Genomic DNA, 15070 nt, shown 5'->3' with positions numbered 1-15070 from the left:
AAAAACTATGGCCCACTCCCTTTTAAAATACTCATGACCACCTTTCATTTGATACCCATATCGTACAAACACATTCTAGAGTCACCCCTGGTCCACCTTTATGGCGATATATCGAAAAGGCGTCCACCTATAGAGCTAAGGCCCACTCCCTTTTAAAGTAATATTTAATACCTTTCATTTGATACCCATTTCATACAAACACATTCCAGGGTTACCCTTGGTTCATTTTCCGACATGGTGATTTTCCTTTATTTTGTCTCCAAAGCTCTCAGCTGCGTATGTAATGTTCGGTTACACCCGAACTTAGCCTTCCTAACTTGTTTATTTTATATTTATCTTAAAAATCGCTTGGGATGTACTCGCTTCACTATATATTTCTTATCTTATACAGCCGATTAATTGGATATTACGAGTGAGATAAGATTATTGTTCAGCCCCATTCATGAAAGTTATGAAGTCTTGGGAACAGCCGACGACAGTCCCGTCCTTACTTGTTTAGTATTTACTTTGTTTTTGTATTAGTTGATTCGTCTCATATGCCTAAATTGGTTTCCACGACAGTCTTATTTATTTACATTTAACATTCCAAACGTCGCGTTAGTTTTCGTCATATGCATAAATTGCACATTACGCATGAAGCAATGGTAAAAATCAAAATTTTTAATAATTAAAATATTAAAAATAAATATAAAAAAAATTCCCATACCGGGAATCGAACCCGGGCCTTCCGGGTGAGAGCCTGATATCCTAACCACTAGACAATATGGGATACATTAATAAAGCCACAAATGCTCTACATCATATTTTTAGCATTCTATATTGAATACCTTACTTGCACAGTGAATAAATTATACATACAAACGAATAAAATTTTGTTTCTCTTTTCTTTTTGCAGGCCAAAGTCGGTTGTCGCAGCCAGACAAAAAAACGTAACAACAATATCAGCGAAAAACCCATATACTCTTTTGTTTGTATATTAGTCATACAGATGTAATGCTGCTCTACTTGCACTACAAATTAAATAAAAAGAGAAGACAATGACACTTCAAATGAGAAAACAAAATTATGTAAATATATAATAATAAAGAGAACTCGAATTGGCTATAAAAAGTACATATTTTTGTACTGTTCGTGCTATGAAACGAGCACAATTTATATTCACAACTCCCACGCCGGCGCATTGGCTGAGTGACGTTGCCAAATTCGGAGACAACCATGCGTGGCATTAACCATTCTGAGAAATAATCAAGTTCTCCAGTCAATTTTTGTATGAACGCCACCGCCGTCGATGCCTTCACAACACCACCACCACACCCAAACCAACCACCACTAACATCAACCATCAACGGTGTCTGTATAGCTAAATGCATAATGCACTGGTTATATCGCCTTTGTATCAGATGCGCCTCATGAATAAATAATTATTCCCGTAGTGAGCGACATCAAAAGCGCATGTGTATGATTATAACAATAAAAATTTGCAAATTTATTTGCGTGCATTCATTCGAGGCCTTTTTACCTACACAATTACTTAGTGGTCACTGTCTGATAGCGGATCTATTGTTGCCTCATTGTTGATGGACAACGGTGTGTGAGATGTCAAGCAGCTGATTATTATTAAAAATCCACAATTTTATATTTCTACAAGGTGCCAAATGTGCGAACTGCGTTTTTCGCACGAAAACTCTTAGGTATATCGAGCGGTTGTACAGTGGGAAAGTGTAATGAAATTTCTCAGAAAACCAATCATCTTAATCACGAATTGAAGATTTGTTTTAACTATATAAAACTTTTTAAATAATCGTCTAATTGACACGGGTGTGATAAAGCTCCAATCTTTCTACCAAAAATGTTAATTCTATTAAATTTTATAACTTTCTCATGTTCCTCCAACTTTTCATTTATCTAGCAAAACTAATCTAAAATCTAGTAGTTCGAACTTAAGGAAAGAGACCAACAGCAAAACTTCCTAGTTTTCATATATGTTTCAAAAATTGCAATATAATAAAAATTAAAATTTTTAGCTAAGAAACTTGTATAAAGTAATATTTTATTTTACTTCTAAGAAATGCAATTATGAATAATTATATTGCTGAGAGAAAGGCACACTAATTAATTTTACAAATTGTTTAAAATATATTTTTTCTCTTATAAAATATCATTTGACAACCTCTTTAAATACTGTAGTGAAACATAAAAATTTGGTCAACAAATATGCTTTTTTAACTTAATTTAAAATATCTCACTATAAAATTTAAATATTGATAGCAAACTGCCAAAAAGAGCTATAATGAATGGTATACAGAAATTATGGGCTTAAATCGTAATTTTGAGGGAAGTCGTCCGTGAAAGCTTACTTTGTAAGTACATGCTGCCCTCAATATAAATATGTATATAAGAATTTTGCTTCAAAATGGAGCTGTTTTAAGAGTATTTGTTTTTGTAGCAACCCAGCCTGCAAAACTTCCATAAATGTATCCCAATATATTCATTTCATATTACGCTTATGGCACTTTTTCTGATCAACTTAGTATTTACAAAAGAAAGCTCTTAACCTTCTTGTCTCATTTATAAATTTTCTATTCAACTATACACAGGTTTGAGTATTAAAAATAAATCGTTGAAAGTTTTTCACAAATGTGTTTTCTTGTTGTGTCACTAAAACTTTAGAAAGTAAAATGTAAAACTTTCTACGTTCTCTATGGTTTTCAGACAGAGCCCGACGCGTGCGCATTTTGCATAACCAATATAAAAGTATCTTATCAAATATCAACAGAAATCAGCTGTTCTATCAATTAGTTAAACTTACAGCTTGCGCTGCCATCTGGCGTATGGTAGCAACTGCCGGTAATGCAGTTCAAATATTCACAATAGTGCCATAATACAAATAGATTTTTTTGTGTGCTCACAATCGTTTATTTTTAACAAATTATTTTAATAAAATATAGCTAAGCAAAAGCACTACGACCAAAACTGACCAAAGTTCGCTAATAGCCCCAATCCCCATCTTTACAACCAAAACTTTATTTATAGATTTCGATTCCCAATAAGAACGAAAAAGGGACCCGTACATAAAAACAGTAATTAGAAATAATATATATGATGTCGATATAAAATAAATGACATAATAAATTAAATATCATTTATGCCTAGAAATTTAACTTTCAGTATTCCAATATTCCACTTGAGTTCCATTAGAGAATGATATTTGAGTACAAATCGATAACTCTCTTTTTCTCAACTTGAGAAACAACCCTGGTTTGCCATAAAATAATATTCCTGTTGAGAAATAATGCTTGCGAAGTACGAATCCTGTTATTTTAATGAATGTTTCATATACACAGTGCACGGATCTTTAAAAAGAGAATGTTGGCAGACGAAAAATTAAAACAGTGGTAGAATTTGGTAGATTTTTTTCCAAGAAAACAATAGCTATACTTTGTATTTGTACAAAACAATTCATATTTTATTAAAAAAAAAATAAAGCACATTTCACGGAAATAACACTTTATAAAAAACATGTAAACAAATTAAAAAAAATCATGTAAATTTGTATATACATAGCTTATGCCTATATGATATTTGCTTTTTCCTGTATTTAGAGCTTGAAATACTGAGGAAACTTTACCAATACGTCTAATTACAATAGCAATTTTCCAATGTACCAGTATTTTTCTGTCGCAGAATGACCGACTTTGGCATGTTATCGTTTACTTAAAACTTTGTTTACTTTCTTTTAAAATTATTCATAAAAAACTGATGAATATAGCGCAGGAAAATATTTGCGAGTAGATGACTGCTACATTTCTTTCATAAACAAATTCATTTCTTTGATTTTTAATAATCGGGGATTGCCCATGTTGCTTTTTTTTTTTTTTTAAATGTATGAAAACATTTATTTGAAGCAATTTTTTAATTTTATTAAATAAATTCATTTCTTGTTTGAATTTGTGCACAAATTTTTCAAAAAAAAAATCCGAATTCTCAACAACAAAAAATGTTAGAAAAAAGAAAAGAAAAATCTAGTGCCATATGGGTGGGAACAAAATCACTTACAAACTACAATTTTTTATAAAATCTTATTAATTCAATTGGAGGCTGAAATAAAGTCCGTCCGATACAATACTCCTTTATTAATATTTGATTGGAAATTCTTGCAATTTTTATGTCGTTCATTATAGAGAACGGCCTTTCTGCGGCTGCACTACTGTGAGGTAATATTGCTAAAGAGTACATTTATTCACTCAAATTTTCTTCTAGAAAACTCTTCAGTTCCCAATTTTATCCATCCTTTAAGAATGTTGTCGGAAAATATCTTTTCTATTTTTTCCTTATCATATAACATTAATGATCGCCATTCGTTGTTAAGAATTTCCACGGAAGTCTTGTGAAATGGAAAAGCTTTAAGTAGGGGAACAATCGTTGTCATTCGACTAGATTGAATATTTTTTGCATCAAAATATTCAAAAAGGTGTAATTTTTCGTCTTCAAAATTGAGTCGTTTCTTAATTTCCTTACAAAGGCAAATGTTGGTAGATTTTTGGGCTTTGGTGGTAGAAGTGGTAAAAAATTAAAATGGGCTAAAAAGTTGGTAGATCTACCAATAAGGTGGTAAAGTCCATGCACTGCATACACATACTTGCCGTCATCCGGTGGCAAAATCCTGAGCCAGATAAATAATTTTGCATGTAAATGCAACAACAACGATTTGAGCCAGATAAATCCAAATAGAAGTCTGGTTCAATTTGTGAGCCAGATAATTTGTTAATTACTTCTTTTTAGGTTGGCAACGCGGCCTTTAATAAACCTACTTTTTCAAAAATAGATGTCGCTGCTTAGCCTTTCGCCGTATGAGTTGAATGAAAAACAGCGGCGACATCTGCCTATCACATTTCACGTGGCGGATATTTCACGACATCTGCTTTTCAAGTCTCAGAATGATCCAGAGCATTCCCGTGAGAAGTGAGATGAAAGACGGCAACTATGTATTTGGCAGGCGAGGATCTGGCGACCGCAAGTCCCTCTGGGAGTATGATCAAGAAGGCTCAATTTGGTCATATTAAATCGTTGCCGAGATGGTCGGGCTAATACCTTAATGATGCTTGATACCGGAATCTAACGGATCTATATCCGGCAAACGACCATTAACATCGATAACACTACCCAAAAACCTCGGGAAGTGCTTTTACCGCTACAACAACAACTATAATAACTTGAGTTCTGTCCCAAAATTTATTGAAATTTTCCCACTGTGCGTCTTTAACGACTTCATTTCACATAGCGCTATAAGTAGGTCATACTTGGTGATGACGGTGCCGCCAGTGCTGGGATGGTTAGTGGCGACGTGCGCTGCCAAAATACAAATTAAAAAGGAATTTCACGCCGATGTAATATGTATGTCAGTATAAAGCGAAAAAATAATGCTAAAATTTAAATAATAAAAAAAAATATATATGTGCGAAATCCATAAGTGCTAATTTATGTTAAAAACCCATATCTAGGCGATGAATGGACACTGCCAATGCAGTGGATAAACAACAAAATTAATTTATTACATTACGAGCAACTACTAGCGACTGCTAGTCTATTACCGTGAATGGGTGACATACCAAACATAACGACAAGATATCACTAATAAACGCGAGCGATAATTAATTTAAAAATAATATTTTTTTATTCACAGCAGCTGTTAAAAATTTAACAAATACATATAACAATAAAAAAAATATGTTTGTCAGTGTATCTGTTCAAAACTTGTTGATAACAAAAAACTTAAAATAAATTTAAATTCATTCATTAAAACTACGAGTCGATCCCCCATCGTACACTATTTGCTCTCTTTCGAAAACTCTTTGTCTAGTAGCAAAGAGAAAAATTATTATAATTTATTTGTATTCTACAAGCGCTCCATTCAACAATACCATCATGCATTCCTCAAATCTCACACCAACAGCAGCACAGCCAGCGTCGGCTACTCACCACAACGCACAAAACAATATAAATCACCATTACACACCTAAGTATCAACAGCAAAACACCACCACAAATTACTTGCCACACGATAAATCCAACATGTTTAACACTAATCAAAAGCAAGAACATAAATTTGCGCCTACACGTAGGCAGCCGGGGTTACGTCTGCAAATACCCAAACAACAGGGTGGATCAAATGCATTTCAACAAAATTTTTATAATAACAATGAAGGCTTAAATTCGCCAAATCATTACAAATATTCTCCATCACATCTGCCACCAGCGCCCATATTAAAGCGTAATATACATACTCCATCCTCGTCGTCAACGGCAGCTCATCATGCATCAAATTATTTTCCAAAATCTTCATCACCATTGGAATCGCATAAACTACAGAATGTTATTTGTAGTAGCGCATCGCCATCAGCGCAATTATCGTCATCGGGTTCTTCATCACAATACTATAATGGTAGTAATGGTAATTTTACAATTCAATCAGCCACGCCCACACCAATTAGCGGTACTCATACGTTTTTGAATTTACGCAAGCCGAGCATTTCCTTGAGTACGTCATCAGATATGCGTAATAACAATTGTGGCAATAGTACTGGTAGTATTGGTAGTAGTAGCAGCGATTTATTTGGTTTTGGTAAGGAGCTATCCCCATCGATGGATATGAGTGGTGAGTTCTGTTATTGTTGTTGTAGAAATGATGACATATTTGGTTTTTTTTGCAGATCATTCGCCGATTTTCGCCGAGTTCTCGTCTTCTATATCACCTTCGACGACTAGTTCAGGTTGCTCACCTACCAATCACATTAATCGTCTATTCAGTTTGAGCCCTTCAACTATACGCAGTTATGGAAATGTAAGTACAAGTACGAAATTTAATACTTAGTTTAGTTGGCAAGCCATTTAATATGTATTTTTAAATTTGGTCCAAAGGAATCCGAATTGCTAAACAAAAACATCAGTATATCTCATTCTGAGTATACAATGTTAATTTAATGGAATGTCTCAAGCATCGAATATACTGAACTGTAAGGCGCAGATTTTCGAAATACTCTGATCTTAATCTGTTTAAGAAATGGAACATTATGGATAGTAACATTTTCCCTGCAATGTAAGCTAGAAGCCTATTTAGGCTTAAGTCTACGATATCATAAAAACCCATCAAATGGTATCGTAGTTAAGAGCACTTTATTAAGTGGCCCGTAACACAACAATTTGGTATGACGTTATTAGTGTCCATAAGTCGTTCCACGCTGCTCGACAACTCGAGAGGAAGTTTTCAGTATGTTGGGTTAACACTTCCACTTTGAATTTTGACAAAGTCTCAACTCAAACATGTTGCAACGAATCTTATAAAAATCGTGCTTATTCTGCACCTTCTGTTATCGTACGAAACGCTGAACTGTCGAATAGGTAACTCAAATATTCAGTACAGACAAGTGTTTTTTTTTACAACACTAATACGGTAGTAGTACTTCACTATTGAATTACTCGCGTACTTCACTTACAGTGTGTTAAAATCAAACTGATAGTTCTATTCCTGCTTATTTATTTCTCGTTTCACATCTGCTTATTTATTTATCGTTTCTGTATTGTATGTATATGCGTCTATGCCTGAGTAATATGCGCGATTATATTGTAACGAATTTACTTGCAATTCCCCTTATTTGCAATCTTCTGCTGAGTTCGAATCACTAAACTGTTGAATAAATAACTCCAATATTTAATAATGCAAAATGGCCTTTATTAAAGTACTTCACAATAACACTCAAACTTTGCAACGAATATCTTGCTTAATAACCAAACTGATTGATAGCTCAAATGAAACTCTACTATTCAAAATAATACTGCTCTTGCTAGCTAGATAGCGTCTTAATCGAAATCTCAAATCAAACTGAATTCCAGCTCCTCTACACTTGTTGCCTTTTATACTCTTTGATTTCAACGTTCGCATCTTCTAGGCGCTTCCAGAATCTACTAGTCCATCAGCTCTCAAACTTCTCAGCTGTAACTACAATTGCACAATTTTATAGCTTTTCTCATTGCATACTTTGAGGAGTATCTCAGATATATGCATTTGTTTGTGCATTGACTCTCCGCTGCCCGTATACGTACATGGAAAATATGTGTAGACGCAATTATTGTTTCGTTTATGTAGATACATAATGACTGAATTATTGATGTGAATTCGCGTCCCTGCTTAGCATCGGCTTAGAGATAGCAGCACCCCTTAGTTTTTCTAATATTCGTAACAATATGTTTTCGATTTAATCTGCTTGCCCTGCTGCTGTTGTTGTCCGGTATTTATAACTAGCGGTATAGGGACGTATCGAAACTTCTAATATTGCCATAGTGTGGTGTTACAGGGAGCTAATAGATTGCCTTACAAGATAGAGCTTTTCGGAATGCTCGGAATCTTAATCTGTTTGAGAATTAGAAGTGGTACATTAATGATAGAGACTTACTGCTCCAACGCAGAGTTTCTCTGCAAAGTGATCTAGCAGTATTTATGAGCCTACATATGTTAAGGTCGCCGTTATCAGATGATGCCATCTTTTAGTGTTCATAAGTCGTAAAATGCTGCTTTTAACCCTTCCGAAAAAGATTTAATAGTATAACAAAGACAACTCGAGAGGCAGTTTCCAATATGACAGAGTCGACTCAAACGAATTCACAGCATAAAAAATATAGGCGAACTAGAGGCTTTTGGTCCCTGTCCCTTTTTTGATATAACCCCAGCTTTCGAAATCCTCGTCGGCCGGGTTCAAAAACTTGCATATGTCCCAATTTAAAAACAAAAGCTAAGGCTAGGAGATACGTAAAAATGCAGGCTTTACTGACTAGAAATATTGTAAATATAACCACATTCTTCTCCTTGGAGGGAGACACTCTGGTATACTCAATTTAGAGACATCTGAAGCTGCCGCGTCCGCTGCGTAAGGGATGCTGGATCTATTGGATTGAAGCAATACAAAGGCTCTTCTAATAAATAAAAATCTCTTCCCCTAACGAAAGGTTGATCGTTGGACTAGAGGACCGCCAATTTAGGTGTTTTTTCAATAAAAATAAGATTATATTTTCGTTTGGAACACTCATTTCTGCTAGTGACCATGGACAACGTTGTAGACGTTATCACTTAAGGGTATGTATAACAAATTTTCGAATCCTTACAAGGCGTAGGTACCGGTCTCGCGGTTGAGTGATGTCCTCGTGAATAAAAGACTGACATCACCACCAGGCAGGAAATTCGATGGACGGCGAAAGCAAGAGGCAAATTGAGCTGGGCATAGTGGCGTCTTAGTACTTTTGATGGTGAGCATAGAAGAGAAAAGTGAAGTGAAAGAGACTGCGGCACCAACTGCTATTGTTTACTTTTGACTATGCATTAGTGTTCTTTTCATCCGACTGAGTTGTTAACATATTTATACATGGAGGTGCGAAAAAAAATGAATTGACTTTTTTGCCTCTTGACCAAATATGCCTTGGTTTTATGACCTTTTTATATAATTAGAACGGTCATAATGTTAACATCGTTGACAACGTAACCACTTTAAAATCACCCATTTCAGATGGTGATAGCCTCAGTGGAGCCACTCGAAGTGGGCATAAGATCAATTGACATTAGGGATGTTGGTCTTATGTCACCCCTCCATGCATTTCACCTTCTCTCTGCTGGCGTCACTTAATAACAATACTCTTTAGGCTGATTAAATAAAGAAACCCGCAAGATGGTTACTTCCATCTAATATATGCTCTACATGACTCACACAGAAAAGGAACATTAGAAGCCTTACAGGAAACACATAGACAAGAGTAGTATGTCATAGAATGCAAGTACTGAATCAACTGGCTACACTATGTAGAGAAATATATGTATATATTGTAACTTACAATTATTATTTTACACCTTCTACTAACGTCCGTATCGCTCAACTGTTGAATAAATAACTCTAATATTCAATAATGCAAAATGGCCTTCATTAAAGTACTTCACAATAACACTGATACTTCACAACCAATAGCTTGCTTAAATCCAACTGATTGCCACACCTCAGCTGGAACTGCTTTTATACTCTTCGGTTTCCTTGTTTGCATATTTCTAGGCGTTTCTATAATTTACTACAGGTTTACCAGCTATAAACTCACCAGCTATAACTACAGATAAACGATTATAGCTTCTCGCATAGCCTTATGCGCGTATATATGTCAGTGATACTTCCACCGATGATTTCCTACTTTTGGGAGTATCTCAGGTACATGCATGTGTTTGCGCGTTTCTCTCCGCTGCTTGTATGGACATATGTGTAGACATAATGATTGATTTGTTTATGTGCATACAAGTCACTGCTCAGTATCGGCTTATGGATGATAGTATCCGCTTATGGATGATAGTATCCCTTAGTGTTGCTAATATTCGTCACAATATACTAACTGTACCACCGATACAGGAAGGGTCAAATTTACCTAAGGTCGGACGCTGGACGCACGCCTTTCTTTTTTAATACGAAGGAATAGTCTCGATCTGAGCTACATTAAACAGGCACATGTTCCATGAGCACAGGAAAGCACTTTTCGGGTGATTTGTCCGATCTGGCTAAGATTAATAAGGGAAAGAGATATGTCTCTCTTGCGGTGAGAAGGTTCGCCTAATAACGCGTTGAAGATTTCTGCCGTAGTTGCACGGATGCGGATGATATCAAAAACGTCGAGTTCTGATTTGAAACTGTCCTGTCAGAAAGGCATATACAATGACCCTTCAGACTTTGGCTCTGTGGAAACTGCAGACATTCTCCCCTATGCCAAACAGGCATGTTGATTCATTGCCAAGGAAAGTGGTACCATCGTGAGCTATATTCTAAATGCACCGTTGTTGTTGTGAATTACCGATGTGAGAAATGCTTTGCGGAATGTAGTAACTTTTGGTTTTGACCTCAAAAAAAAAAAAATAATAATAATAAATAAATGTAAGGCGCGATAACCTCGGAAGAATCTAAGGCCGAGCTTCTCTTCCAATTTGCGTCGTGCTCCTCTTGATTTTCCCTACAAATTGGCCGGATGGGACCTACATGTTTTATGCCGACTCCGAAAGGCATCTGCAAGGCATGATGAGTTTTCACTGAGAGCTTTTCATGGCAGAAATACCCCGGAGCGCTTGCCAAACACTGCCGAGGGGCGACCCCGCTTAGAAAAATTTTCTTCTAATTGAAAAACCTTATTTCTAAAATTTTGATGTTGCTTTGCCCGGGGTGTGAACACAAGGCATAAGGTGTGGTAGGCGGAGCACGGTACCATCACACCACGGTGACCTCAATGCCGCGAAAAAATCCATCTTATCGTGTTGCGATCCGCTGATATGTTTCGACAGTCAACAAAGTATTATGATGAAAAAAAAATTTACCATGCAAAAAATGCGATTAGTTTAGGATGAATGAAGATGTTTACATCTGAACGGGTACTGTCGGTCAGGTCGTTTTTCTGCTCTTCTTAATGTTTTTACGGGTACTGTTCGTACCCCTATGGGTACTGTTGGACAATTCCTCTTTCTACCCGTATAAGAATTCTTACCAATTTTATATATTTTTTTTTAAACTCTAAGGCCACTTGCAAAATGGCAAGCCAAAATTATGAAAAGCTGTTAGCTTCATGTATTTGATTCAATACATTTTGAAATTTTAACGTTTTCGTTCAGTTCAGTTTTTTCGTTCGAATGGTCAATTATGTTGGATGGAGTTAACAGATCTTACCGCATCGTCGACGGTAATAAATCATCCAGAAATAATGTTTGACGAAAGCTTGCAGAAAATTTTCTATAAACAAGCGATTCAATCAGAATACTTCTTTTGGAACCACCTTACTGCACATGTTTAATTTTGCATGTCCAAAGGCCCATCATTTTTGTCGAAGGCGGTGAAAGGCCAAAATATAAATATATTTTTAGATTAATTTCCTTTTTATTCAGACAAAACGAAAAGCATGCTGATAGCGTGCTCCGCCTATCACATTGGAGGTCCTGGGTTCAAGTCCCGGGCAAAGGAACATCAAAAATTTAGAAACAAGATTTTTTCAATTAGAAAACAACTTTGCTAAGCTAGGTCGCCCATCGGCAGTGATTGCCAAACACACCGAGTGTATATCTGCTATGAAAAGCTTCTCAGTGAAAACTCACCTGCATATGTTTGTTTTTTTTTTTAATGGTGTGTTCAGTTTACACTTATATTTTTAAGAATTCATGGGCTTAACACCGGCTTATAATAATTGAATTTCAATTATTATGTTTTCTAAGAGAAACTGAAAAGAAAGAAACATTTACTGGCATATTTCGATGGAACCATTTCGAATACCGCCAACGTAATCATCATCAGGTAATTTTGTAATATTATCAAAGGTTTCATCGAGATTCGAACCGTGAATCACATGGTGAAACTGCAGTTGCCTGACTTGCAGATACCTTTCGGAGTCTGCATAAGACATATGGGCCGCGTCCCGCAAATTTGTAGGGAAAACTAACGGGAGCGCGACGCAAATTGGAAGATAAGCTCGGCCTATAATCTCTTCGGAGGTTATCGCGCTTTGTATTTATTTTTATTTTATTTTGTGGCCAGCTTTTGTGGACATTAATACCAAGTATGTGGTTGACCTGTCACAATAAAAGTCATAACTTGGCATATCACAAAATAAAAAGTCTTAATTAATGCGGTTGAAATACTAACATAAAAAATTAAAAAGCAGCAACAGGAAAGAATAGCACACAGCCAATTTCATTATGAATAGAAAGATAGAGGCAGACGAATGAAAATAAAGACATACAAAAATAATTAACAAAAATATTTAAGAACAAATTGAATAGCGAAAAGTCAAGGGAGAAGAACAAAAAAGTAATAAATGGGTGTTGCTTCTCAGAATTCTTGTTTGTGATCAGTACTACAAAAGTCATGCTTGGCTTGATGGCTTTAAAACAATACCTCATGATCTAACGGTATATCCCATCCAAAGGTTCGAAATAACATTCTCAAAACCATATTCGACGAAACGTTAAACTTTTCACAAACTAAATACCAATCACATCCTGAGAGAGGACTTAATTTTTCAATTCGCCACTAAGCCCTTAATCTAGAGGCACAAAGACTTTAAAATATTAAAAATATCAATAATTTTCTTTAAGCTGGCTCTAGGTCATATGTATTAAAAACACGATTGTTTTTGTTTTTATATCCAATATATTTCAATCTCCACCGGAGATCGTCATCAGGGATTGGCTGTTAAATAGGCTGCATCTATTCAGTTCAAGATGTTGTATAGACAAAAAAAAAATATTGTATTAAAAATATCGTTCCGTTGGAATACTTACAATTTATTTTTTACTTTTGGCAGTCTAATGAGTATATGTTTATGAATACACGGTTAGAAATTTGAGTCTACAACATTATAAATCATTCATCAGCTTAAGCAACTTTTCGATATTTGTATCTAAATTCAAAGCCTCACAACTTACTTTCACTTTCCTAATTTTTATACTCAGCTGAGCAGAACTCACAGAGTAAATAAATTTTGTCGAGAAATCCGAATTTGGTTCAGAAATTAAAATATACACTTCATGTTTAAGCGCCTTAAACTATGAGTTTTTTTCTTTCGTTTGTTTCATAAGCGCTGAAATTCTCATCCGGCTTATGAAATATTCTAAAGACATAGTTTTAGTTTTTAATTTAAAATAGAGGTTCTTCGAGTAGAAGATGGGGTGCCAATACCTCAGAGCCCAGTGCTCGCCTCAACATCACATTTTGAAAGGGGTCTTTAAATAGAAGATGAGGTGGCTCATTAGAGCGAAACCTCAGAGTTCCCTATGCTCGCCCCAAAATAAATAAATAGAGGTTTTTCTAGTAGAAAATGGGATGCCAATACCTCAGAGCCCCCTGCTCGCCTCCATATCACATTTTTAAAGGGGTCTTCAAATAGAAGATGAGGTGGCTCCTTAGAGCGAAACCTCAGAGTTCCCTATGCTCGCCCCAAATTAAATAAATAAAGGTGTACCGATGCCTTGCATCGTCCCGTGTTTTTAAATACACCATAAATAAAATTAACAAGTAAGGAAGGCTAAGTTCGGGTGTAACCGAACATTACATACTCAGTTGAGAGCTGTGGAGACAAAGTAAGGGAAAATCACCATGTTGTAAAAAGAACCTAGGGTAACCCTGGAATGTGTTTGTTAATGATAATTTTAAAAGGGAGTGGACCTAAGTTCTATAGGTGGACGCCTTTTCGAGATATCGCCATAACGGTGGACCAGGGGTGACACTAGAATTTATTTTGTACGATATGGGTATCAAATGAAAGGTGTTAATGAGTATTTTAAGAGGGCGTGGGCCTTAGTTCTATATGTGGACACCTTTTCGAGATATCGCTATAAAGGTGGACCAGGGGTGACTCTAGAATTTGTTTGTACTATATGGGTATCAAATGAAAGGTGTTAATGAGTATTTTAAAACGGAGTGGGCCTTGGTTCTATAGGTGGACGCCTTTTCGGAATATCGTTATAAAAGTGGACAAGGGTTGACTCTAGAATGCGTTTGTACAATATGGGTATCAAACGAAAGGTGTTAATAAGTGTTTTAAAAGGGAGTGGGCCTTAGTTCTATGGGTGGACGCCTTTTCGGGATATCGCCATAAACGTGGACCAGGGGTGACTCTAGAATGCGTTTGTACAATATGGGTATCAAATGAAAGGTGTTAATGAGTATTTTAAAAGGGCGTGGGCCTTAGTTCTATAGGTGGACGCCTTTTCGAGATATATCCATAAAGGTGGACCAGGGGTGACTCTAGAATTTGTTTGTACGATATGGGTATCAAATGAAAGGGGTTAATAAGTATTTTAAAAGGGCGTGGGCCTTAGTTCTATAGGTGGACGCCTTTTCAAGATATCGCCATAAAGGTAGACCAGGGGTGACTCTAGAATTTGTTTGTACGATATGAGTATCAAATGAAAGGTGTTAATGAGTATTTTAAAAGGGCGTGGGCCTTAGTTCTATAGGTGGATGCCTTTTCGAGATATCGCCATAAAGGTGGGCCAGGGGTGACTCTAGAATTTTTT

The 15070-nt window shown here is 35.9% G+C and overlaps 2 protein-coding genes and 1 non-coding gene across 4 annotated transcripts in view; 2 read left to right on the top strand and 1 right to left on the bottom strand.

Annotated features, from left to right (window-relative positions):
* The window catches only part of LOC137252290 (uncharacterized), a 114901-nt gene extending 108986 nt beyond the window's left edge, over positions 1-5915 (top strand). The window contains exons 2-4 of the mRNA XM_067787795.1: positions 896-990; positions 5282-5394; positions 5684-5915. Coding sequence (XP_067643896.1) covers positions 896-990; positions 5282-5394; positions 5684-5781 — 306 coding nt within the window. The 3' untranslated portion in view covers positions 5782-5915. The remainder of the gene's footprint in view (positions 1-895; positions 991-5281; positions 5395-5683) is intronic.
* On the bottom strand, positions 698-769 carry TRNAE-CUC (transfer RNA glutamic acid (anticodon CUC)). Its single transcript has one exon. It is a non-coding gene; the product is annotated as a tRNA-Glu (tRNA).
* Positions 5916-6473: 558 nt separating the features above from the next.
* The window catches only part of Sarm (sterile alpha and armadillo motif), a 324081-nt gene continuing 315484 nt past the window's right edge, over positions 6474-15070 (top strand). Inside the window, exons 1-2 of one of the 2 annotated variants that reach the window (XM_067787774.1) lie at positions 6474-6655; positions 6711-6841. In XM_067787774.1, the coding sequence (XP_067643875.1) occupies positions 6553-6655; positions 6711-6841 (234 nt within the window). In that variant the 5' untranslated portion in view covers positions 6474-6552. The remainder of the gene's footprint in view (positions 6656-6710; positions 6842-15070) is intronic. The other variant, XM_067787775.1, reaches the window with a different exon arrangement.

Source organism: Eurosta solidaginis, chromosome 5 (genome assembly GCF_040869045.1).
Source record: "Eurosta solidaginis isolate ZX-2024a chromosome 5, ASM4086904v1, whole genome shotgun sequence".
In the NCBI taxonomy this organism is placed as follows: Eukaryota; Metazoa; Arthropoda; class Insecta; order Diptera; family Tephritidae; genus Eurosta; species Eurosta solidaginis.
This window is presented reverse-complemented; position numbering and strand designations above follow the sequence as displayed.